This window comes from Cryptococcus neoformans (genome assembly GCF_000091045.1).
Source record: "Cryptococcus neoformans var. neoformans JEC21 chromosome 6 sequence".
In the NCBI taxonomy this organism is placed as follows: domain Eukaryota; kingdom Fungi; phylum Basidiomycota; class Tremellomycetes; order Tremellales; family Cryptococcaceae; genus Cryptococcus; species Cryptococcus deneoformans.
The window spans coordinates 380,121-403,941 of NC_006691.1; the positions used below are offsets into that span (position 1 = coordinate 380,121).

General features: G+C 48.3%; 11 protein-coding genes across 11 annotated transcripts in view; 3 read left to right on the plus strand and 8 right to left on the minus strand.

The window, feature by feature from the left end:
* Positions 1-3,265, minus strand: part of CNF01270 (conserved hypothetical protein) — a 3,763-nt gene extending 498 nt beyond the window's left edge. The window contains exons 1-13 of the mRNA XM_024657355.1: positions 3,162-3,265; positions 3,028-3,090; positions 2,868-2,971; positions 2,537-2,807; positions 2,389-2,481; positions 2,192-2,332; positions 1,980-2,130; positions 1,776-1,932; positions 583-1,721; positions 456-531; positions 277-389; positions 146-221; positions 1-85 (exon numbers count right to left, since the gene is read on the minus strand). The exon at positions 1-85 is cut by the window's left edge and continues 41 nt beyond it. Of these exons, the coding sequence (XP_024513009.1) occupies positions 1-85; positions 146-221; positions 277-389; positions 456-531; positions 583-1,721; positions 1,776-1,932; positions 1,980-2,130; positions 2,192-2,332; positions 2,389-2,481; positions 2,537-2,807; positions 2,868-2,971; positions 3,028-3,090; positions 3,162-3,212 (2,520 nt within the window). The 5' untranslated portion in view covers positions 3,213-3,265. The remainder of the gene's footprint in view (positions 86-145; positions 222-276; positions 390-455; positions 532-582; positions 1,722-1,775; positions 1,933-1,979; positions 2,131-2,191; positions 2,333-2,388; positions 2,482-2,536; positions 2,808-2,867; positions 2,972-3,027; positions 3,091-3,161) is intronic.
* Positions 3,266-3,668: 403 nt separating this feature from the next.
* On the minus strand, positions 3,669-4,558 carry CNF01280 (conserved hypothetical protein). Its single transcript, XM_571563.2, has 5 exons — positions 4,449-4,558; positions 4,186-4,393; positions 4,045-4,127; positions 3,967-3,988; positions 3,669-3,907 (listed from the first exon to the last, which is right to left on the minus strand). The coding sequence occupies exons 1-5, from the start codon at positions 4,505-4,507 to the stop codon at positions 3,893-3,895; spliced, it is 387 nt and encodes a 128-aa protein (XP_571563.1). The 5' UTR covers positions 4,508-4,558; the 3' UTR covers positions 3,669-3,892.
* Positions 4,559-4,695: 137 nt separating this feature from the next.
* Positions 4,696-5,448, plus strand: CNF01290 (itochondrial import inner membrane translocase subunit tim8, putative). Its single transcript, XM_571274.2, has 6 exons — positions 4,696-4,819; positions 4,884-4,912; positions 4,976-5,025; positions 5,081-5,090; positions 5,157-5,192; positions 5,248-5,448. Exons 1-6 carry the CDS (start codon positions 4,775-4,777, stop codon positions 5,342-5,344), a joined length of 267 nt encoding a protein of 88 aa, XP_571274.2. The 5' UTR covers positions 4,696-4,774; the 3' UTR covers positions 5,345-5,448.
* A 114-nt stretch (positions 5,449-5,562) lies between these two features.
* On the minus strand, positions 5,563-8,138 carry CNF01300 (hypothetical protein). Its single transcript, XM_024657356.1, has 7 exons — positions 8,014-8,138; positions 7,844-7,916; positions 7,522-7,786; positions 6,705-7,403; positions 6,534-6,654; positions 6,091-6,483; positions 5,563-6,039 (listed from the first exon to the last, which is right to left on the minus strand). The coding sequence occupies exons 3-7, from the start codon at positions 7,698-7,700 to the stop codon at positions 5,692-5,694; spliced, it is 1,740 nt and encodes a 579-aa protein (XP_024513096.1). The 5' UTR covers positions 7,701-7,786; positions 7,844-7,916; positions 8,014-8,138; the 3' UTR covers positions 5,563-5,691.
* A 645-nt stretch (positions 8,139-8,783) lies between these two features.
* CNF01310 (Cytochrome P450, putative) lies at positions 8,784-11,164 on the minus strand. Its single transcript, XM_571276.1, has 8 exons — positions 10,822-11,164; positions 10,118-10,764; positions 10,006-10,065; positions 9,863-9,959; positions 9,605-9,812; positions 9,360-9,550; positions 9,029-9,305; positions 8,784-8,972 (listed from the first exon to the last, which is right to left on the minus strand). The coding sequence occupies exons 1-8, from the start codon at positions 11,006-11,008 to the stop codon at positions 8,891-8,893; spliced, it is 1,749 nt and encodes a 582-aa protein (XP_571276.1). The 5' UTR covers positions 11,009-11,164; the 3' UTR covers positions 8,784-8,890.
* A 536-nt stretch (positions 11,165-11,700) lies between these two features.
* Positions 11,701-13,863, plus strand: CNF01320 (hypothetical protein). Its single transcript, XM_571278.2, has 4 exons — positions 11,701-12,876; positions 12,932-13,037; positions 13,093-13,293; positions 13,353-13,863. Exons 1-4 carry the CDS (start codon positions 11,733-11,735, stop codon positions 13,705-13,707), a joined length of 1,806 nt encoding a protein of 601 aa, XP_571278.1. The 5' UTR covers positions 11,701-11,732; the 3' UTR covers positions 13,708-13,863.
* On the minus strand, positions 13,742-14,667 carry CNF01330 (transcription-related protein, putative). Its single transcript, XM_571559.2, has 3 exons — positions 14,427-14,667; positions 14,180-14,329; positions 13,742-14,127 (listed from the first exon to the last, which is right to left on the minus strand). The coding sequence occupies exons 1-3, from the start codon at positions 14,644-14,646 to the stop codon at positions 13,922-13,924; spliced, it is 576 nt and encodes a 191-aa protein (XP_571559.1). The 5' UTR covers positions 14,647-14,667; the 3' UTR covers positions 13,742-13,921.
* A 181-nt stretch (positions 14,668-14,848) lies between these two features.
* Positions 14,849-15,819, plus strand: CNF01340 (hypothetical protein). The gene is made up of 8 exons (XM_571555.2): positions 14,849-14,927; positions 14,974-14,983; positions 15,126-15,145; positions 15,207-15,242; positions 15,309-15,312; positions 15,373-15,469; positions 15,620-15,627; positions 15,683-15,819. Exons 1-8 carry the CDS (start codon positions 14,914-14,916, stop codon positions 15,740-15,742), a joined length of 249 nt encoding a protein of 82 aa, XP_571555.1. The 5' UTR covers positions 14,849-14,913; the 3' UTR covers positions 15,743-15,819.
* Positions 15,820-15,899: 80 nt separating this feature from the next.
* On the minus strand, positions 15,900-19,144 carry CNF01350 (GTPase activating protein, putative). Its single transcript, XM_571557.1, has 13 exons — positions 19,027-19,144; positions 18,603-18,958; positions 18,498-18,551; positions 18,327-18,442; positions 18,131-18,272; positions 17,654-18,079; positions 17,477-17,606; positions 17,299-17,429; positions 16,711-17,245; positions 16,519-16,659; positions 16,358-16,463; positions 16,171-16,300; positions 15,900-16,112 (listed from the first exon to the last, which is right to left on the minus strand). Exons 1-13 carry the CDS (start codon positions 19,103-19,105, stop codon positions 16,038-16,040), a joined length of 2,421 nt encoding a protein of 806 aa, XP_571557.1. The 5' UTR covers positions 19,106-19,144; the 3' UTR covers positions 15,900-16,037.
* Positions 19,145-19,371: 227 nt separating this feature from the next.
* Positions 19,372-20,966, minus strand: CNF01360 (conserved hypothetical protein). The gene is made up of 5 exons (XM_024657357.1): positions 20,272-20,966; positions 20,021-20,218; positions 19,863-19,982; positions 19,722-19,823; positions 19,372-19,672 (listed from the first exon to the last, which is right to left on the minus strand). Exons 1-5 carry the CDS (start codon positions 20,597-20,599, stop codon positions 19,482-19,484), a joined length of 939 nt encoding a protein of 312 aa, XP_024513011.1. The 5' UTR covers positions 20,600-20,966; the 3' UTR covers positions 19,372-19,481.
* Positions 20,967-21,514: 548 nt separating this feature from the next.
* Positions 21,515-23,706, minus strand: CNF01370 (conserved hypothetical protein). The gene is made up of 10 exons (XM_571513.2): positions 23,228-23,706; positions 22,778-23,170; positions 22,714-22,725; positions 22,458-22,659; positions 22,365-22,402; positions 22,247-22,315; positions 22,013-22,193; positions 21,902-21,959; positions 21,785-21,845; positions 21,515-21,725 (listed from the first exon to the last, which is right to left on the minus strand). The coding sequence occupies exons 2-10, from the start codon at positions 23,020-23,022 to the stop codon at positions 21,599-21,601; spliced, it is 993 nt and encodes a 330-aa protein (XP_571513.1). The 5' UTR covers positions 23,023-23,170; positions 23,228-23,706; the 3' UTR covers positions 21,515-21,598.
* Positions 23,707-23,821: the final 115 nt, after the last annotated feature.

The window sequence follows — 23,821 nt, forward strand, 5'->3', positions numbered from 1 at the left end:
TGCAGGTTCACAATGGTAGGGGCACCTCACAAGCACTAAACCGGAGATAGAGACGAAGACTTGGAGAAGTGACGACTTTGATGGGCTACACACAAATTAGCCTGTGAACATCAAATGATCGACTTTGTTTGACTGTTTAACATACTTCCAAGACTCTGACTCGTCGCCTGACCAGGTGCCCAAAATCGACAAGCACACCTTCCCTTCTTCGTACAGATTGGCTATACAAAGACTTCATTAACTACCCGTTTCCAAATATATTCAGTGTATACTTACGGTTGCACCTTCCATGACCGTTCGTGTGTGAATGAAAATGGACGATCGGCGGTTCATTGGGGAACTTTGTAGGGTTGAGGTAGACGTCAAAAACAAAGGGCGCATCCGTGTAACTGCAAACGACAAAGCTCATCAGCAACAACCTGCGCTTGATAGCCTTGATAAACTGATAAACTTACGGTGTGCCCTCAGGTCCAATAATCAAGACCCTCATGAGATCTAATCTATCTTCATATGTTCTAACAAGGATGTTTTCTGCAACATAATCAGCTAAACACTCATGTCTTGTTCCAACACCTGACTCACCTGGCAAGGAGGATTGCAAAGCCCGATGTTCCTTTTGTATTCTGGAGTGGTAACTCTTTGCCGCCGCACCAGAGCTTAGCTCATTGTAGAAGTGATGATCTCTCGGGGCTTGCTCAAGCATTTCAAATCGTTCCCATTGTTCATCGTCTTCGTCTAGACTTTCTTTCGGCAATGGGGCTCGGGAAGTGCTAGGGATAGCGGTAGAAGGTCCAGCCCGGGGCTCAGCTTTTTGAAGGGGTTGAGATGCCAAAGGTTTGACAGGGGGAAATGATTGTTGTTCCACAAGGGGGACTCCAGATTGCTCTTGCCTCCTACCGGCAGCCTCTGCCTGTGCGATCGCTCGCTCCTCCTCTTCCTCTTCCATCTCATCCACCTCCATCACCTCCCCTTCAGTGTCAACATCGTGGATATCGTCTTCACTCATCGTTTCCCAACTGTTCTCACTTTCCTCTGGCTGATGAGACTCCTTCAACCGCGACAACATAGCTTGCAAATCATGTACCTGCGCTCCATCAAACACGAAACCTCCATGCGCTCCCCTCAGCCCGTTCTGCCACTCGTCAAACTCGTCAAATTCATCCTCATCCATAGCCTCCCCTTCATTCATCTCCGGTCCCAGCTCATCGATCATGTCACTCCCAGGATCATTCAAAATTGCTAGATTCTTGATCCCCACCGTCTTCAAATCCCCGTTCGCGAGCTTGACGGTCACTTCTCCGTTAAGATGCAACTGTACGACTTCGCCCCACCAATCAACGCTCTGTTTGTCCCCCTCGGGAGGGTACCAGCCAAACTTCAAATCGCCGCTCACATATTCTTCGCCAAGCTTGACAAATTCGTGTCTTGCCCACATGTTCTTCACTGGGGTTTCGTGCTGACCGAATGAAGGGACTTCAGGGGGTACCGAGCCGTTGTCTCCACAAAGCAGGACCATTTGACCAATGCTCACACCATAGGCATTTGAACCAGAGCGGCCTCCGGGGTCAAGCTCCATGACAGGGACGAGTTCCTTCGTTTGGTCATCCATAAAGAGCAGTTCAGCTACTCGCTGGTAAGGGTCAAATTTTTGAACAACAGCGTGCCGTCGTTCGCCATTATCGCCTCTCCACATGACATGTTCACCTGGCCAAGTCTCGTAGCTGTTCAAATTACAATCAGCAATGAATCTATGATCTCGGTCGCCTGGAGCTTACTCGTCCACATTGTGGTAAGGAACAAAGTCAGTTGAGGGCTCCTCCGTCTCTCTTCCGGTTTGCCACCTAAGCACTAAAGTCGAACGGCTTGCTAAGATCCGCATTGTGTCAACCAGCACGGTGCCTTCAGCGTGGCGTGAGGGTTCCGCGCCGTATTCTATTGAATGTCAGTTTGGAAAATCGACGGCTATACATATCACTCACTTCTCCTGGCATCTTCGCTGACGAAATCAACAGTTGATCCTATACTTGGTGGTTGAGAATGCGTGGTATCAAAAAAAGCAAGCTTCTTGAGATTTTCACCGTACCAGAATGGCTCCGGTTCTTTGAACTTTTCTTGCTCGGAGGGAGGCAGCTGAACAAATCGTTAGACAATCAGGCCCAAGAAACAATTTTTATGCGACTATAAAACATACCTTTTGGTTTATAGCATTCCAAATGACATAGACGACCACTGGATCAATCTTCAGGACACGATCAGTCTGAGGTTCGGCAAAATCTGGTAATGGCTTGGGCATGGCGGCCAGTTGCTCGAAAAGATTCTTCGGGAGAACTTCCTATTTACATCGATTTAGTATTTGCTTTTTGTGAGCTAGTAAAGGCATGCACATACTTCAACCCTCCTTCCGACTTCCAAAAGACCTCCCATTTCCGCAATACGGTAATATCGACCAAGCTTTGTCTCTACAAAGCCGTTTTCAAAGACCTGGGAGGAAGTCAACACATGCTCACGCACAAGCTGCCATAGTTGGTAAACTGACTTCTTCAACTGTTCCAACCCAGTTGCCATAGACCACCCTATCCCTCGCATCTATTTCCAACGCATTCGACACATCTTCATATTTGACCCATTGGTCAAGTTCTTCTCCGGTTAAGGCATGTTGTAACTTGATTTCAGTCTTGACATTTACCACCAAAGCGGATTCTTGCGAAGTCAAAGATCTCTTGACTATATCGCCTTTGAGAAATTCTCGCTGAAAAAGTCTGAGAGCAGACTCGGGGACAATGGCAAGTTGGCCAGTAGATAAATGGCTATGTTAAGAGCACTTGGGTCAGCGTATTGCTAAACATACCAAATGACCCCAAACTAACCTGATTCCTACCTCACCTCGCTTTAATGGGCGATCAAGAGGGTGGGCTTCTTGGCCTGGTGGCGGAGGAGGTATTATGCTACCATCTTCGTCTGACCAGCACCTCTGCAAAGCATGTTTAGCTCATTTTTTGAAGCCATTCGGGCCACAGCTCCACTTACAAGGACTTTAGCTTTGTATTGGCCCTCAGAGTCGAGTCCAACAACTATATCGTTCCCAAAGTACTAGAAAATCAACGCCGTTCAGCCGACCGTTGAGGTAATAGCAGAGCTGGTGAGCTACTGAATGGGCTCACCTGGGGAGTATAATCGTCCGGGAGACCTGGGAGAGAGGGGGGAAGGGGCATGATTGGTGGAATGCGGATGACTAGCTGCTGAAATCGAAATGCGTGGGTTATAGTCACGAAGATAGAGATGAATGATCCAGCGCAAATCCAGCAGAAAAGAGAAAGATTATTGTTCGGCGTCACTTCAGGCACGACCTCCCAGCGCGCTCCGCGTAATAGGGATCAGGGATCATCATGGAAAAAGGTGGATATGTCTGTAGAAGGGACAGATGGAAGCATGGAGATCACAGCACACTCATATACATAAGCAAGCAATGTGTGTCATTTACAGTTGCCATTTCACACACAGCGGTGTAGAAATCTAACATACACCGGACTGGTTTGGCATACCGAGTTGCAGACTCTCTATTTCCTTGGCGAGTCACATTTGGACCAGAGAGGTTTTCATTGGAAACTTGAACACTATTGTAACATTGCATATTCTGGAGCGATACTAAATTTCAATCAATTAACCGTCTCCGAAAGGATGAAACAATATTGGGAAATGAATACAGAGAGATGTCAGCTATATCGGTATGAGATCAATTACATCTCGTCAAGAAAGAATACAGTCTGAGAAGCTGCATAAACTGAATGATTCGCTTATCACTTGGGTGAATATCACTTTCCATAGATACAGAAAACAGCCATGAGAGACTGAATGAGAAAGTAATGGAAGGGTTCCGGCTTGAAAGTCGACGTTACCCGGGACCGATCTATGGGAGCACTTGTTAGTTATATCATTGGAAGTCTCTTCACCAATGTTAAGACCTACACGAGGCATGTCGTGATGCTCGCTATAGCAAGGGATCAGCACCAGATTACACAATGGTATAAAGCTCGTATCACTAACCTAAGAGAATCCAGCTTGGCATTAAACTCTTGCACCCTCTCTTTGTGCGTCTTCTTCGCGGTATGTTTCGCCCTTTCCTCTCGCTGCGAATATCAGCTCCATCCTATCTCTTCAGATAGGCAGAGTCAAAATGACACCCACTCTTCTCTTCTGAGTCTCCAAGAATCTCCTCTCCGCTTCCGTCATCTTCGGTCCATCTTCTCTCCTCTCAGGAGCAGGAGACGTGGACCCAACTTCTGCGCTCACTTCCCTCTCTCGGGACTTATCCTTCATCTCCTTGTCCTTCTGCTTGATTTCATTGTCGACTTTGGCGCGGTCAGAAGAAGAGTGAGATTTCTTCTTCTTCTTCCTGTTCGTAAGTAGTTAATATACGACAACCTGACGTTTCAGATGAATCCACCTACTTGTCGCCGCCGCCCTTGAACTTGAGGGACCCGCCTGGGACAAAGGCGTAGTCACTCATGTTTATAGGTTGGACATTGACTGAATACCTGTGGAAATGGTGGAACGGCAATTGTATGTTCTTTATGGAATCCCAGTCTCCGTCTCGGCGAAGAGGCGGCGGTTCGTCATGCGCAAATATTTCCACGTCATTCCTCTGCCATTTCCGTTGGAGAAGCTGAGATTTCTTGCCTTCGCTGTTGGTCGTTCAGCTTCTTCAACTTTGCAAGTATATCTATTCCTTTCCAAACTTCAAAACTACGTCTACACCTACGAAAACATCTCAGACATGTCCGCCCCTACTTCCATCCCTGCCCTCGACGAGGCCTCCAAGGTTCGCCCATTTTTTAAGAAAACTTAGATCGGGAACAATCACTGATCGACTCGTCATTTTGCAGAAGGAACTCGAATCTTTCCTCGAGCAAGAGTATGTCTTTTTCAGCATCAGATATATGAGAAATCCATGATCGATACTTACCTTGCATAATAGGCAGGCCAAGGCTAAGCTCCAAGCTTCCATCCACGAGCTCACCAACACCTGTAAGTCCATCGTACAAGCAAATCGATCTTCGCTTTACTGACTGTTCATTTTCAGGCTGGAACACGTATGTTGACCCTCAATATCTTCAGGCTAGGAAACAATAGGAAAAGACTAATTTATCAATGCACAGCTGTATCACCGGTGGTATTAGCTCCAAGTTTTCAAAGTATGTAACGGTTCCACGACTTTGTGATATTTTCTGACATGGTTTCCCTGTCTAGATCCGAAGCCCAATGCCTCGAAAACTGTGTGGACCGATTCCTCGATTCATCGCTCTACATTGTCCGACAGATCGAAGCTCAAAAACAGCAAATTTAAATTGTTGAAAGTTGAATCTTGACACTGTAATGGGGATGTGGCAACGGAGAGAAGAAAAAGGCATAGAATCCAGCTCGACTGCATGTATCACAATAACACATCTCCTTATTCTATCTTCATTCTTTCAGCAGACTCTCTTTCCGGAGGCGAAACGAAATCGGCCAATGACCTGGTTGACAGAACAGGACGAAATGCTCATCCCTTCCTCAACCTGATGACGATAATGAAGCAAATGCATGATAGAAAGCATGAGATATATCGCAAAACACCAGCAACGCAAGAATGCAAGATGACAATTGACAGATGAAGATTGCTAAAACAGTGACACCGTTCGATCCCTGGACAGCCTACACGCCGGTCACACCTTCCTGCGAACCATAATTCTCCTGTCTTACCAAATCTAACGGTCCCGTGAGAGGGTTCCCATGACTCAATCCCCTCTTCATCCCTGTTGCATTATTTCCGGACCCATGATCGCCCTTGATAACAGCAGGTGAGTGCGGTGGGAGTGGTAATGGGTGAGTTAGATTGACGCCTGACGATGAGTGTGTCCGGGCCTGACCCATGCCGCCAAGTGATCCTGGTGGACCTTGGAAGGCGGATGACATGGATCGTGAAGGCGTAGATGGTGCACGGTTGGCATAAGAGATGTGGATAAACTTGTTGGGTGGCGGCCGGGAGTCATTTGTGTTGTACTTTTATTCCCATCAGAGCTGACTTTTTGATGCCCATATTTTATGACTCACTTGGTACTCCATAGACATGCTATCGGCATCTCTCCCCTCTAAAGCCATAACCTCCACGATCCTCTTCCCTAACTGATTTAGACCCTCCACATCATCTTTACCCCTTGTCCATACTTGGAGCCTATCGACCTTAGGTCGCGTACTGCCCACGATTCCACACACTTGATTTTCCGGATCAAGGATCTCACCAACGAGCGCCATCGTCAAGTTTGCCCAGGCAATATCGAGGGTTCCAGGTGATGAACGGAAAAGAATAACCCATTTACCACCGTTGGCGTTGGCTGGATCTTCCCACATGGGCCGGATACCGCTCTTGAAGAGATGGTAGTTGGATGACGGGGTGAGTTGACTTGGGAGACGGACATTGTTAAAATGCCGTGCAAAGCCTTCAACCTGTTCACAACTCAGTCACTGCGTTGAGGGAAGCCTGCCGGCAGACTTACAGTGTCAAATTTGCCGATAGTCAAGAGTGTCATCTCGTAATCGGCAAGAATCTTATCCCCTTGTTTGGAAGCAATCAAGGACGGATCAGGCTTGTATGTTTTGGAATCGTAGTATAATGTCCTGCTATGATGTCAGTATTCCAAGGTCGATGAATCACTGGATAAGCTTACCAAGAGTGCTGTAAGGGATGCTCCTTCTTCCCACCTTTGGCTGAGCTAATAGATATTCTCTCACCAGTGCTCTCAACAGAAGTTTTGCTCTTCTCTTTCTCCGTTACTCTCTCGTTGGGCAAATCCAACCTGTGCTGATCCTCTCCCTTACTGACATTAACCTTTTTCTTAATCTCATCCAGAGATGGGATCTCTCGATGGTGCTCTGCATGCACCTCGTGACTGGCCGAACGCGACATACTGGTGCTAGCTTCCGGACCAGACTCTGGACGGAAGTCGCCCAAACCACCTGGAACAAATTTAGCCAACTGTTGAGCAGGTGTTGGAGAATGGGCAGAAGTAGGAGAGTGACCCTGGCCCTGGACAGATCCAAGGTTAGGTGCAATTGCAGGCGAACTGGTGACAGGCGCCAAGCCGCCCGTGGCGGAACCACTGGATCCAGCAGAAAGTGATCTCATCATAGCGCTTGCGGGTAACTTCAATCTCCCTGTTGAAGTGGGTGTCATGACAATTGACGTGTGGGAAGCGGCAGATGAGCTTTGGAGAGGAACTGGGTTTGTGGAGATGCGAAGGGGATTGGAACTTGAGGAACCTGGCGACTGCTCATGCAGATTAGGTTGCTGAGACGGAGGAGTTGGTGGTGTGTAGTGAAGGTGTTCAGATAATTGTTTAAGAGAAGGAAGGCGGGTCATCCGTGGCCTGCGGATAAATCTACCATCAGCTATCGACTAATCGGATATATGTGCGTCCACGAGCGGATATATAAAACATGTAACAGCCGCTGGAGTGCAGCCGGAGGATATAAGGTGTGACATACGGTACTGGTTTATCTTCCTGTCCTTTATTGGTCTTGACGGGTACGGGAGGGGGAAGCATAAGACCCTTCTTTTCCTTCTCGTCACCTGAACTACTGTGGGAGTTTGCGGAAAGAGGTCGAGGAGAGGTAGGTCTTGAAGAGGATCCCATGATGAGCTGCGTGGGTGTTTGGTCTCCCATTATCGAAGACTTGAATCAAGCAGCTGTTTGATATGAGCTCCCGAGCTGTGTATAGATGTACTGCAATTCGGATAGGTTGCAACTGGCTACCGCGAACATGAAGTCAGACATAGATGACGACGAGAGAATTGTCGCAGACATACCGATCATCCAGTTGTTGATCACCTTGTTCAGAGACAAGCTAGATTGGCTCGTAAAATGGCCCGTTCAAGTATGCTTTGTGCAGCAACCAACTATAATTAGCACATCGCTCAGATGCAAAATTCGTAACAATACAGTTCGGCAGCGGAAACCAAAACAACCCACCGCGCACCTTTGCTCCACTGTGTTAGACTGGAAAGGGGTTCGGCACGATTGATGCACTCCTTTGAGACTTCCCGTTGTGCGTAGTGATAGCCGATGTATGTGCGAGACGTTCAGAAGTCTGATAGAAAGCATGTATGCATACAGTGTTATGTCTATACCTGGGAGATCTTTCTGCTCCTTCGCTGGAGATTCTCAGGTTCCGAGTACTTACTTTGCACTCGCTGTAATTAGACGAGGCCCAGTCTGGACTTGCCTCCTCATACAATATATATATCTTCAATTTTCACTGGCATCCGGCCAACCACTAAAAGCCGTACAAAAGCCGTACGGGGCTCCATACATAGACCATCCCTCCGCACTCCCCAGAAATGAGAAATAATATGCATGCATTGAAAAGAAAAAGGACACGTTTGCAGACAATTAATTGGTACACGCAGCAGCGACAAACCATCATGCGTGGGGGGGCATTGGCGCCAAGTAAAAGAGATCTCTTGACGCGACGCGTTTAAATTATCTGATCCCGAAAGCGGCGGACAACTCGAGAACAGTTACAGGAGAAAAATGGGTTCTTCAGCCGGATATAGACGTCGAGGAACGCGAATTATTATCTACTTCTTTTTTCTCTCTTGGCCCACCTGTAAAAACTTACACATGTTCCGTATATCACATCATGTTTTCGATTTGGGATGAGATTAAAAAGGGAAATACCGCAAGATACAATGGTTAACCGCGGTAAACCGTCGCGCTGTAGGGCACATGTCGCATAGGTTACAAAGAGGCTTTTACGTTTTGTATTTTGTATAGATATAAAAAGCCACCGGGGATCATTTAATTGCCGGAAAACTCGCAAACTCCTTATGCTCCTTCGCTACCGTAAGCAGTGATTACATCAATAGAGGCTTCACCATGAGAGGCATTTGCAGTCCTGCACTCTCTTCACCCTTGATTCTCGGTCTCATGACCACCCTTACCGCACCCAGTCAGCGGCCAAAACAGGCGTATATATAACAGGGTAAACTCACGAGGCCTTCTTCTCCACTTCGGGCTTGGATTTCAACTCTTGAAATTCAAAACTTCTTATCAAGACGAACAAAATTGTAGAGATTTCTGCCAAGGCCAGTTTGTACCCGATACAATTCCTCGCGCCTCCCAGAAAACTCAACATGTTACCCCAAACACCTGGCACATGCATGTTGGCCCCACCAAAGGAATCGGATGAAGTTTTAAGATGGCGATCTGGGTTGAAGACGCGGGCGTCGGGACCCCAGATAGCAGGAGAAGTGTTCACTGTTATAATAGCTATTCATTTGCTGTCAGTCGTGCATTACAAAAGATAATCAAAGAAAAACGTACGAATGAATACCATAGTGCCTTTGTTGATTTTTACACTGTCGATCTGTTTTCCGTCGCGACCTATTACTGGCATGCTTAGAGGAATGACCGTGTCTTCTTTGGCTTCTCTCATGGTACCAGGGGCAGGGGCGTGCAAGCGGAGGGCCTCTCGGATGACAGCGTCCATGTAGGGCAGATTATTGAGAGTTTCACTAGAGGCGAGGCGGGTCAGCCATGATCCTCCTATTCGATGTGAGTAGACATACAGAGATGGACGATCGTCTGGAACAGCGAGGACTTCTTCCCTAAGGCGCGTCTGACACTCGGGATGCTGAGTGAGACTGTACAGAATCCAGGTAAGAGCAGTCGAAGACGTTTCGTTACCGGCAAGCATAAAAGTCGTGATTTGATCTAAGACTTCTTCGTCAGAGAGCTTTTGCTCCGGCTTAACATCGGAGGCCATGTTTGCTTTGACTGCTTGGACGTCAGATTGTGAGGTATGTGAAGGGCTATTGAAGACTGACTAAGGATAGAAAGGAGATCATCGCCAATATCCTCTCGCTTTTCCAAACCCTCGGAATGGGCAGACATGACCTCGCGCTTCTTGTCCTCGACGATTTTCTGCAGATGCGTCAGTCTCATTTCAAAGGATTTTGATGTTGCTTACTTTGCTGATTCGAAGAGTAACCGCCTTCCTGGCAGCTATCTCAGTCGCTCGCTTGTTGGGCTGTATACGATCAATTTCACACTTGTCAAACACGACGACGTTCGCGACTCACAAGCTTGTTAACAAGAGGAATAGCTCCCCTCAGAAAGTCCCAGAAGTTGGCATCCATACCGGCCTGAAACATCTTGGAGTATGCCTCTGACAGCTCGTTGCGGGGTTCGGACAGGGCCTTGAAGTCGTAGCTGAACCCCACGATACCGATCACATCCAAAGTGGTCTTTCCGAGGTATTTCATCACGTCAATCTTCTTTCCTCCTTCGACCTCATCTTCCTCTTTACAAGGAGTAGGACTGGCCTGCTCGGTCTCATCACCCTCAATGATACCAAGTAACTTTGCTTTGAGCTCATAAGCCTTGTCGTAGAAGACAGGAATCATACCCCTGACGGCAGCGGGACTAAAGGATGGGTTGAGTGCTTTGCGTTGTTTTTTGTGTGTGTGACCTTCGGCGGTAAGAAGTCCATTGCCAAGAAGATCAGAAAGCGCTTTTCGAACTCGAGATGGTTTCGGGAAGAGGTCGGCATGGGAGAGAATATAGTTTAAAGCGGTTGGATCAATGGTGAGGAAACGTTGGGCACCGAGGGCAACACGATATCGAACGGTGGGCCCGTATTCGTCTGTCCACATGCTATGGGGAACGCTAGGGGGAGACTTGATGAGAGTGGGGACGACACCCCAGAACCAACTATCCGAAGGTGGACCTTTGAGACACGTCAGCGCAAAGACAGCTGATGACTGCAGAAATAGGGGCGACCCACCAGGGAGATTACGGAAATACAACTTGGCATATTGGAAAGGCCACAGCCACAGATAAACGGAGAAAAGGAGGATCGCAATGCCGCCAAAAGAATAGAGGACAATACAGGCCACCGGCGATGATCGAATACAGTTGGGGAAGAGCTGAGACGCCTCGTGATGCAGCACTTTGAGTAGTTCCATCGTCATATTTGGGGATGTTGGAGAAAGTCAAGAATGCAAGACTCAATGGGCCATTAAGTACGAAAATGGCTTTGGATCTATCTATACATATGGAGGCAGATTGGGAATGAGAGTCAAGTGCGTGCGCATGGAATCATCTACTGGGGCTTCGTCATACTTGATTGTTGTGGCCGAGTGCCGAAGATGGAAAACCAGCAGCAAGATAAGCAGCAGTGGAAGCGACCGACGAGCGGGCAACGGTGACCAGTGGCCGAAGTGCCTGATCATACGGACGGCAGTCGCTTGATATGCCTCGATGGGGATTGGCGCGCATGATGTGTTGTCGGGATTGACTTTGGCATATACCGAAGTATGAAGCATGAGCAAAGAAACAGGAAAATGACCACAACCGAGCGTCTAGGGCCATTTACTGCCCGTCGGCCAGCCCTGCGGTGTCCCAAGAGAAATCAAAAAGAGCCTTATCTGCTGTACAGTACTCGTACTCGACGCATGACTGAAACACTCGGCATGCAGGTCGCAGCATAAAGAGGCCACTGCCCGAGGGCGAGAAAAGAGTGGCCATTTCCCGCCCCTGCCACGCCTAACTTCCCCCACAGTATACCCAAGTCCTGGCGCCTATCACGACGCGTAAAGTCTGAGTGCACGCGCCGCGTTCTGGACCGATCGACGGAGGATCTTTTGGTTCCCTCAGTCACTTCCTCTATAGACTTGCACTTTCCACCCCTTAACAATGGACAGCCAGCCCCTCCAGCCACTGAGAAACCCAAAGTATCGCCATGTCTCTCGCTCAGCAGCAAAGAGGGAATCCGTACAGATGCTCGGCTCAATTCAAAACCTCCGTCTTCAGTTCTCCCAGGTCGGTGTGTCACACAAAGCAGGGGCTGGCGCCGGGGTCAGATGTGATGACGGCCCTGGGGTCATGGGCTTAGGGATGGTAGGTGAAGATGATGAAGAGAACAGACCATTGCCAAAGGGAGAACAAAGGGAAAGGAGAGAGAGGAAGCCATGGAAAGAGGTTGATCTGCCTAGGGTGGAGCCTGAAGCGGCAAGAAAAGAGGCGCAAGAAATTGTGGCCTCGATCCGTCAGATATGGGGCCTCTCGATGCCCGCCTCTCCAACTTCACCTCATGGTTTATCTACCTCCAAGTCTCTCTACTTTTCCAGCCTTGCCGCCGTTGCCGGCGGAGAGGAAGAAGCTCGCACATCAGAAGACATCCGATCAGCGCTGGTCACTACCGCGAGATCTATGAGAAGAATTCGATTCCTTGCCCTTTCTGTTTGTCAAGGCCGGTCATCAACATCAGCGATCGTTCCAGCATACAACTCGAAGCTGCGGACAAGCTTCTCCACCCCATCGAGACCTGGCGTGCCGCTTCCTAGGGCAGTATCTAGCCCCTTGGAGCGACGAGTCCTTTCCGGTCAGAAGCAGGGTGATGATGTCTTGGCAAGCCTGCGTAAATCTGCTCTAGACGTTTTGACAGCTCTGCGAGCCCTTGAGGAGCGCTTGCGTATCCAAGCTGGTGTACCGGAAGACGACCGTATTCTTGCACCGATCAATTCTCAGTCGTCCTCTGTCGAACCAGAGTACTATGAATCGGAATATGACTCTGACGATTACAACCTTAACGCTCTGGCTCAAGAGGGAGATAGTGGTTCCCTTGCTTCTCTGCCCTGGGAAGAAAGGCTTGTTCAAGAGTCGAGATCTTATCGGGTCTTGGAAGGACCGGGGTGGGAAAAGGAGGCCAGAATGACAAGGGAAGATGTGGGTAAGTGGGTTGCCGTGGCGGAGAAGTTGTTCCTCGTAGGCGCGAAAGGAGAAGATGGTGAAAAAGAGATGCCTGAGTGGGCCAAAGACTGGCAAGGAGATGCTTTCTGTATGTCTATTATCGACCTGGGGATAATTTGAGAATACTGCTTATCCTAGGATAGCTCGATTGCATGCCCTCTTGTCGTCACATCTGCCTACTGAATTGGCATCCACGTTACCCTCACCCCAAAGTGAAAACTTTCGCAGCACTTTCCTTTCCTCCCTCTCGTAAGCCTTTCTCAAACAAATGAAAATACTGCACCCTCTGATAAACGTGAATTAGTGACGGTTACGTACTTATCCAGGCATATAATGCTGTTCTCCTCCAATCGTCAAAGCCCTGGGGATTCATCCCGGAGGAAGACATACATCCTACTCTCACAGCCACCGGTGGACACGGTGATTTTACACCTGCAGGTGAAGAGGGGAAGAAAGATAAGGAGTGGACGTTTAGAAGGGTCGGGAATCTGACTTGCTTCGCAGCGTACGTCTTTTCTTCTTTTTAATCAAGCTAATCCCGGACAATGAGCTGATCGCGAACAGAGCCTTGAGGCATCGATATCAACTCCCAATCCTCATGCCATCTTCCACAAGCGCCCCTTCATTCCTTCCCAAACCTGTTGCTCTCCCTCAACCCAGCAAAGACCGAGTTGAACGGTCCACATCCGCTCCACCCTCAACCCCCAAGTCCGCCTCTTCTCTACCTAATACACCCACTTCTACCACAAGCAAAGGTCGAGATGTACCCAAGATTGAATTTGACCCGATGACCGTTGCCAAGAAACTTGAAGGCTGGGAAGAGATGTTGGAGGAAGTTGTGAACAATTGGGTTGCAGGTGTAGTGAGAGAGATCAATGCAGTAAGAGAGGCTAGAAAAAAGAGAGGAGGGATGATCTGATGTGGGTTATTTGGAACTGTGTGGCACCTGATTCGGAATTACATTTGTATATCACTTTGCATTGAGACTTTCTTCCTTCAATCTTGCATTTTCCTTCTTCCTTTAGAACAAGATCTCTTACGACGTTACCAGAATGCATCCTTACGAAAATGATGGCATAACAATACAACTTTTTAACATGAATACACTTTTGATCTGATACAATATACCTAGCCTATTCGCCACGCTTTCCAGCAGTCGCCAAACAGCCTTCCACCACACTCAACAGATGCTTGTTCTCCAAAGCCGCTTGTACTCGTTCCTTGTCGTTTAACTGTTTGTTGACTGCGTGCTCGGATTGGTGAGTTCCCGATTTGATTCGAATATCCACCCGATATCGTGGAGGCAAAGCCCTCAATAATCGCACTCTCAATGATAGCCCTATTACATGATCAGTTCCCACTCTTAAACTTCGACATGGTTTTCAGCTTACCAATGAGGGTGGACATGGAGCAATGTGGGATTGTAGGTGTAAGATACACCAACACACGATTTCCAGCAACATGAATATCCTCAGGGTTTACCACTCGAAGCTGCTCCAAAGATACTGGATGTTCAGGGTCGGTTATTGACCGCAGAAGGTCTGTGGAACTGTCAGTCATGGTGACAAAAAGACTTGGAAACGGTGGCAAGCGGAATATGCCACTCGTTTCTCAGCACCAAGCAGTAAAACGACCCACCATAAACCTCCTGCGCATCAATATCTTCCCTTCCTTCCTCCTCGTCACTGACACTACCGCTACTTCTCGCTCCTGGGGAGTAGTAGTCCTCCCCATCATCTGACAAAGCTTCGGGAGCCCATAAGCTCGATTTGGCCGATTTTCCTGTCGATCTTCGGACGAAACTGGGAGCTGATGGCGCAAAAATGGTGGGGTTGACGTTGTCGAGCTGGCGGGACATTGTTTTCGAGGCTTGTACGTGACGTTGAAATGGAAGTATAGTCAAACGAAGCAGTTGTATTCTCGAGGATCGAGATTAGAGAGAGCCGGTCACGTGATCCGCTGAACTGGGAGATGCCACTCGCGGCTAACCCCGATTCCACCCGAAATAACTCCGCCCTACGAGGGCTCCGGGACTTGCACCAACCATTTCACTCACATCTCTCATCCGCAACTTCCAGCGAATACCACTCCTTGCAACTTCCATACTCCATCTATAAACAGCAAAATGGCCGAGGACAAGTGAGTAGATGCCGTCTCGTGCATGGGAAGCGCTGACAGTTTGCAGGACTTTCGTGGTGAGTTGACATTCAGAGCGGTCCGCGTTGGTCCGATATGCGAGGGAGAAAGTGCAAATGGACAGGAGATGAGGATGGAAGAGGATGAAGCTGGGAGTTGAATGAGAATGGGGTTGACGTTTATTTTGCCCTGCAAATGCAGCTCCAGACTACTGGCTTTGAGTAAGTACCTTTGTTGAAAGCAGCAACAACAAATTGAAGGACTTGGCTAATGTTCCGATAGCGCCCGATTCCCCAACCAGAACCAGACCAAGCACTGGTACGTCGCCTTGTGCCTGCAACGACAACATCTACTAATCTCTTCAACCTTTCCTTGACCATTTAGCTGGGTGAGTTGGCCGTTCGAGCTGTCGTACAAGACGTGTCGGCTGATTTGTTGTCCTCTTTAGCAAAACTTTGTTGACTACCACAAGTGTGTCAACGCCAAGGGTGAGGAGTTCGCTCCCTGCCAGCAGTTTAAGAAGGCTTTCCGATCTCTTTGCCCTAGTGAGTTGAGCTTCGAAAGTGCAAGGACAGATTGGGGAATGTGCGATTGGTGGGTTGGGTAGGAACGGGAGCATAATGGATGGGAGAGACCGTATTTTGGAAGGTTTATAGGAACGAGACGCTGACGACTGACTCGCCTCTTTCTTTCAGACGATTGGGTGAGTTTTCCCATCTTTTGGTCACAGAGTTTTTGGTTCTTACAAAATACTGTAGGTCGGCCAGTGGAATGAGCAGATCGAGGCCGGCACTTTCCCCGCTTCTCTCAAGCCTTAGACAATATCTTGCTTTTCAATTTCGTCTTTAGCATCTTTAGGGTGGGGACCAATGGCATGAAAACAAATCGTTGAAGGGCACAAGGAGCATGACGACACGAAGATTGGTCGATAAGGCACGGGATCGAGAGTACTTTGAACACAGAAATGCGTGATCTAACTAACATAACAAGCACTAATCTAACAGACCAAAGTGGGTATCTGAAGAAAAGAGTATTTCGTTCAATTGCGTTTAACCCAGTTCGTGAATGGCGTTTACTTTTTAACCCAAAACAAGCTTTCCAATCTGGCAAAGATCAACTTTGCTGCTCCCCATCATCTTCTTCCTCGACAAAGATCTCATGGTACTTGTCCAGGATCGTCTCGATAGCCTTTGAAAATCGACCGCGTCAATGACCGGAACAAACATTATACTGGTCGCCGACGTACTTTGCATTGAAAACTCATATGCTCCAGGTTCAACCCTCCTTCTTCTGGCGGTGCTCCGAGTAATGTTGGACCAAACACAATACTCAAGTTGGAAACGGACATCTGATTGATAGATTCCTTTCTTCGTATTCTGAACACGCCATTAGTCTGATCCTGGTCCATCGGGGTGGTGAGATCAATCACATACCGGTCGAGATGTCCCATGAAGAATTTGAGAGTAGCGTAATTAGGATCAGGCAACTCATTGACCTGCTCGTGAAGTCGAATATGTCTTAATCTATCGTTATCGTACCCTGCGTGCTCATTAGTCTTCGTAAGACCATTAGACCATTATAGTGGACGACTTACGAGCGGCCTCTATGAAGGCATTGTATAAACCATAGGTCAGCAACGGTTCCGGCAATTCTCGGAACCACAATTTCAAAGCACCGCAGACCACGTTGATATCAGCAGACCATTCATCGGACAGGATATCCACGGCGTCCACATCTATGATTTGAGATATTAGTTTTGGCAACTGAATACGCTGGTGGCACGAACCTTTGTCAAGGGCAGCTTTCAAAGCCTGTACCCTACTAGTTGTTCCTGACAACCTATACACGCCAACTGACTCGAGTCCGTACATCTCAATTGCCTGCGTACACTTTTCAACAATCTTTGGAACAACCGCGCCATCTCTCAACAGCTGCTCGCCGAGATCAACTCCAAAGGTTGCACCGGTAGAAGCGGGGATACCTGGTGGGACCCAGCCTTCATGGGAAATGCTTGTGAGGCTAGACTGGTCAGTCATACCAGCACCTGTATTGGATTGTTGAGGAATTGAAGGAAGTGTATTATTGGTGTTTGCAGTACCTGTAGATGTAATGGATGAGTTGGGGTAATGGAAGTTTTGTGAAGACGGTTGAGGAGAAGCGTGCAGTTGCGGCTGTATGGAGGATTGAGGGGAGGCTGTGTAATTGTAAGATTGAGGGGCCTGAGGCGATGGTTGTGGTTGAGGAGAGGCATGCTGAGGGGAGATAATGGATGCGGCGAGGGCGTCGTTACTCCGTTGGACGTGAGCTGGCAGTGCCTTTTGCTTTGCGTAATGTCAACTCTATTTTCACTATGTGTACGAGAAGAAGAACACACGTAGCCTTGGTCATAAGGTCCTTCTCGACGAGGTCCGCGAGGTGTGCCTTTGGCGACGGCATAATTTTGCATATAGGACTTGAAGTCCGTCCTGTTGTCGATATTCTCAAAGATTGCCTTGAGGCCAGGTCCTAACCCACTTGTCAGCTGCTTTCAAAGAACAAACGCTGCGCCTTACCTTCTTCTGGAGATCCCAACGGGTTGAGCACCGTTCCGTCGCCCACGGTCATGGTCTCGTACAAGAACGCATACCTTGTGAGATGATATTGTGTCCCCATATCCAACTCATCAGCAGCGTCTTTCAGCATCTACGATTCTGTCAGTAGCTCCTTTACAATCATTCGCTCCTACTCACTCGTAAAATCTTTGGAAGCTGGTAGTTGAAGTACTCTTTCCTTAACTGCTTACTCTCCGCAACAGCTTTTGTGAAAGTCTCATTCGCCTGATCCATTTTTGCCCTGCTATCATCCTCTTGTTTTTGCAACGAACCCGCTCCTTTTCCCTTGAACAGTAATCCCCCTGTCTTCATCGCCTTACCCAACTTGCTCTTCCCGCCGCCATTGTGCAGGTTTATGTTGGATGAAGGTGCACCACCATAAGCGGGCCCACCAATCATGTTGTATGCACCTCCGCTGCGGACGTCCTTCAAGGCTTCACCCTCCTTTGCCGCGAGCACACGATCCAGATCATCTATAATGGAGTCCAGTCTGGATTTTGATTTCTCAACAACGGATTCAGCATCTTGTATAATGAGCTGATAGCGAACTCCAGTTTCTTTGTGCTATAAAGGGATGTAAGGCGTCTGACTGCCCGACAAGTAGATGAGACTGACTGTTTTACGAGCTTTTTCGCCTTCTCGTGCGAGACTTTGAAGCTCTTCACTCATCTCATACAGCCGTTGGGCAAATCGAAGCCTGTTCTGGGAGATTGAATCCTGAACTTTCAGAGAGCTGTTGTAGGCCGCAACAAAGGTCCTGAGGATGATCTGATTAACAAATACTACTTAACAGATAATCAACGGAGCTTACCCAGCCTTGCAATCCGCCCGAGAGTACGTATCACCAGTAGTTCGCGTAAGCTCAACTAATGAGCGAGCGTACTTTTCTTCAATTTCAGCCCTGGATCGAAAGAAGGTAGCAACTTGCTGCTCAACAAAAGAGGATAAGCAGGTAGGAAAAAAGTGGGTAGCGTTGACGTACCTTGCAGGATGCGACGGACTGTTTTATTCTGTCTGCAAGAAGAGGTAGAGCACACTGCTAAAGAAGTTAACAGTAGGCTCTCCTATTGATGACGCATATACGTACGTCCATCTCACACAATCCTCTGAGAATGCCTTCATCGAACCCTACCGGGACAGCTTCCTCCGTTCTTTGCCTCGCACCCGCCATTGCTGCAAGTCCACCGGGAGCGCCAAGACCCACAGACGTTCTTCTTTCATTCGCAGTTGAAGAGCGAACGGCAGCAGTCGGGGCACTCGACTGAGCCGACTGAGTTGACTGTACTGACTGAGCTGATAATGCTGACGTCGATTCTGCGCTGTAATGATCGTACTGGGAGCTTGTGGCAGGGTTTGTAGAAGTAGAAGAGGAATTGTGAGTCAGTGGTGGCTTGACTGGGGAAGGAGGTTTTTGCGGCTGGGAGGACTGAGGTACATCTAGGGCTGTGAGGAAACGCGGGAGGGTGTAAGTGTGACGCGTGGTGGGGCAGCGCGCAGAGAGTTTTACTGACAATATTGCCTTGAGCGGAAGCTGTACGAGTCATCTTCTGGGTGCTTCACGTCCACGTAGTCCTCTTTGTACTGTTCCATGGCGTGGCGACGAGGTGACTCGACTGTGGCCGGGCGGATGATGCAGCAAGCTGGGAAGGAGGAAATGTAATCCAGCAACAACAACCAAAGAACAGATAGCGCGTGCAAGGCGCGGTGCACAGACGGCGCATGCCTACCGCCAAGGAGTAACAGCATGCCTTCCATCCCTTCAGCGTCCTTATAACCGATGCATCATGCTTCGTGCATAAATTCTTGCACAAAAACAGATGAATAAACTCGTGCAGACTGCAGCATACGGTTGAGAATCGATGGATGCATATGCCCACAATTATCACTGCTCGTGGTAGTAGTAAGGCTTATTTATAATCTAATCTGGAAACGCGTCTCCTGTAGTGTCAAATCGCGCCAACAACGTCTATGGCTTGTGCCCCGCCCGAAACGGCTCAAGACCAGCCTGTTCACGAAGGACAATAGCCAGCGCGGACCAATCTACGTCGTTTCCACACAGTTCCTCTGCTCGCTCCAGATGCCTTTTCGCAAGCTCAATTGTCGGCATACTGACTGGGCGACCAAAATCCGCTCCCAAGGAAAGCGCGTTGCGCGCATCTGTCAACATGGTGAGCTGTATTCTCAGCCAAACAGCCGCATGGTTCACCTTTTAACCCCGCTTCCAAACGGAAACCACCGACGCCGTTGAACTCGCCCCTGCTGATATTGTCTCCGTATGCTATGTAGGGATAAAGAGGGAAGAAGTCGCCTGATTTTGTCAGTGCCCGATCACAATGCCGTGACTCACGAATAAAGCTTTGGTAGACTTCTGGGTCAAAGCCTATAACATCTGCAAGAGCGTATGTTTCGGCCAACATCTCCACCACTCCCAGAATCATACTATTTCCCAAAAGCTTGAGTGCCGAACCTATTGCATCAGCCAAGGTCATTATACTATCAGCCCACCTTTTGCAACTTCGTCTCCGGCGTCGACCACTCGCTTTGCGACAGCCGGCACAAAGATGGGCTTAACTATCTGTTTTGCTTTAGCGTCGCCACCAAGCAGTTGGACCAAAGCGGCAGATTTGGCAGCGTCTGGGCGTCCAAAAACGGGAGCACTAAGATATGATGCTCCCACTTTGTGGGCAGCCGCCTCGAGCTTGACTAAGCATAATAGTCAGTCCCAAACTAAATTATTGCTACCGTTACGAACTTACTTGATGTTTTTGGCTTCAAACTAGACTGGTCAACAAATATAACTTTGGCTTTGGCACCAACAGCGGCGAACAGGCGCTCATAGACCTCTTCTGCAACGGGATCGTTGAGAAGACAAGTGAAAACCACATTAGACCTCTCGACGACTTCGCTCAACTGCTCGCAAAGATGAAGATGATCACTCTGAGCGCGGATTTCATCGTATCGAGATTGGTCGATATTCCAAGCGCAAGGAACCGGCCACCCATTGGCTTTGGCATGACGAGCAAGGTTGAGGAAAATGGGCGTACCCATGTTACCTAGGCCGACATAACCGATTTGGAAGGACATTATTCTAAGAGGAAATAAGCAGGTCTAATAGACTAGGCAGAGAAATATCTGTAATGACTCAGTTAGCAAATTCATTTCTATGCGTCTTACAGTCTTATACGGAAGTGCAGGATGAAGGTTGATGATATCTAGCCGCCGTCTGACCAATCGCTTTGCCAAGTTACAACATGTCGGGCAACATTCATGAACTCGACCGTATCGGGTAATAACTTCCGGCGATCAAGACAAGCTGCCTACAGCCGCACAGCCATGTGAACCAGGCGGATCTAGCTCCGTGTAATTGGCCCATGAATAGCACCTGTTTGGTGTAGCATAAATTGGCTGTGAAGGGGATGGTAAAGGGAAAGGGAATGCCATTGGAAGAAAATACGTGAACGAATCGTCAGCTTTTGTGATTTGCTGCAGTGCTGTCGGCCACAACTCGGTCGGCGGTGTTGCGCGGATTGTTTTGGCCACGGGCATTTGTTATGATCTCCGAGCTATCAAAATCTTATCGGAATCGGCCACAAGCTCCGTCACTAAATAACTCGTCCGATTCCAGCCTCCTCGCTTTTTTCCTCCTCACACTTTACTATTTTACAGGAAATAATTCTTGCTGCACATGGCATGATTCTTGAGCAAAAAAGGCCAGCGCACACGTATCCCCTCTTTGTCGTTGGGGCTCTCGTTTCTATATTATCTCCAACGTCCATAATTACCGTATATCGTCGAACACTAGTCTCAGAACCTCATTCAAATCGTTCGTCCCAACATTTAGTACTAAGCTTCGATCTTACCGACCTGCTGGCGTTTTGACTATTAATATTTGGGGCTGATAAGGGACCGGATGGAGGCATCAGCTGTGTCAATTCACTATTACCCTCTTCAATACTGAAAGGGAAATCGTAAGATCAATTTGTTAATAGAACGCAATGCAGTATCTGGACAGAATCACATCTCCGACAATAGTTACAACTTTTCTAGTTCTTTTACTAACTTCATTCCCCCAGATCATATCCATCAGGCCGCCACCTTCATACCATAAGTAGCAGCAAGTCGAGCTTGGACATAATCTCCTCCGGTAATCCTTCGCGTCCCTCGAGGGAGTCCTTTGCGGGCAATAATTTCGTCGAGCGCATCCTCATCACTGTTGTCAGGGATGTCAGCACTCAGAGCTTTTAAATCATTGAGGGTATTGTAACTCACATTCCATCAGTGAAAGGCTCCAGAATACTAGCATTGTCGGCATGAACAAAATAGGCAATAGCTAAGAGGCTCATCAATTATTAATCTTCTGATCCTTGGGCTTGAAGGGTGACTCACAGTACCTAGAAGCCATTTCAGCTTGGGAGCGGGGCATGACAACTCGATGGAGAGTGGACTGATCGGAAAGTTAGCTATATTCAGTCTACGTTTCGATCACCCATGACCTACCTTGAACAAGCCACCAGACCAGAACTCAAGAGCATCGCCAATGTTGATAACGACACAGCCTTTTCTAGGCGCAACATCGATCCAAGAGCCGTTACGATGAACTTGCAAACCAGATACAATGTGCTGGAAGAGGATAGTTATGGACCCATAGTCGGTATGAGCCCCTGCTCGGATTTCATTGCTACAAAAAATCTGTCAGTCTGTAGTCGTGCGCTTCAAAATGGATAGGCTTGCCTATCAGAGTTGATTCCATTTTGTTCCACTTCAACAGGTGGATAGTGGAGCATACGGAGTCGGTTGAGTCTAGCGATTTGTCAGCATGGAAATCATTATGGGTAAATCCACAACTTACTCTCCCCTGTGCTGATTCGTCAAGAATTCGGGCTTCAACTGGTAATCAGGTTAGCCATATTTCACACTGATCATCGCTCAGATCAGGACGCACCTTGAGTGCCACTGACAAACCCCTCAAGATTCTGTCAGCAAGACCATTAATCTGCTCGATAAAGTCGTCTAATGCTTTTCGAGAGGATTCGAGAGCTTCAGGAAGTTCTTGCGGGCTCTCTCCGTTCCTCACGCGCCAATGATTATCAGCAACGTGGAAGAATTCCTTGAGATCACCGGAGCTGGGCCTTGTGGAGTCAAGACTGTAAGGGCAAGCGAATGAGTGAATGGTTAACTTAGCCAACGCATCAGCTTACCTTTCTTGTCGGCTGCAAGTGGACATCAGCTGAATCCAAGCGAGATTCCAAGGGCGACACTCACACTGCAGTATAGCCAAGGTTGGTCTTAAGATCGACTTTATCCTCTGGGCGGGCGTGAGTAAAATAATTCGCCGAAATGGCAAAGGCCTGGTCAATGAGATCTTGTTGGATCTCATGGTCACAGACGTAAATAAAGCCCTCTTGAGTACAAGAATCGTAGAGAGCCCTAGCAAGGGAGTCAACCGAATTGTGCTCGGCGAGCGAAATGATGGGAAGGGAGGCAGCAGGGTTAATGGTGACGGTCATAGTCTAATGCTAGAGTGTGCTATTTGATATCTTCAAGAGCTGAGAGTTTGTGAATTGTGTTCGAGTTGGTCAAGAATGTGATCCATATGAGAGTTGAAATATGAACAAGGGTTCGGCTGAGCAGTTTCCGAATAACGAGAGAGATAACCTATCTCCGCCGTAAGCTTATCCGGCTTCGGGTTTCACGCAGACCTGACCTACAGACCTTTAGAGGGCGGATGAGATTGCTCATTTTACCCCAATGGTATCCATCCTTTTTTCTGCGTCCCTCATTACAAGAACTACCATCACCCAACAACATGTCTAAACAGTTCGACCTCGTCGTGAAAAATGGCATCGTAGTCACATCCGGAGATACTGGAAAGCTTGATATCGCCATCAAGGACGGCAAAATCGCCCATCTCGCTGCAAACATCTCAGAGGATCTTGCGGAAAAGGTCGTCGATGCCGAGTGAGTAGATGAGGAAGTTGGTGCGAGAGATTCAACGGCTGAAACCTACGCAGAGGGGGATATGTTATGCCCGGGGGCGTAGATGCGCACGTCCACCTTGCTCAGGATTTCCCCAGTGGTACGTATTCGCATTGCCTGATCTCCTGGTTGTTCTGGATAACCATGAACGTTGAGCTGATATAGAACAGGTCCCAGTGGGAGGCTGGGAAGATGTGCCGATGACTTTGAGACCGGCTCGCGTTCGGCGATCTGCGGAGGAACCACCACCTTCATCTCGTTTGGTAATAAAAGCCTTTCAGTACTGAATATTACGTAATAGATACTCATGTTTGTTTTGATTCTATAGCT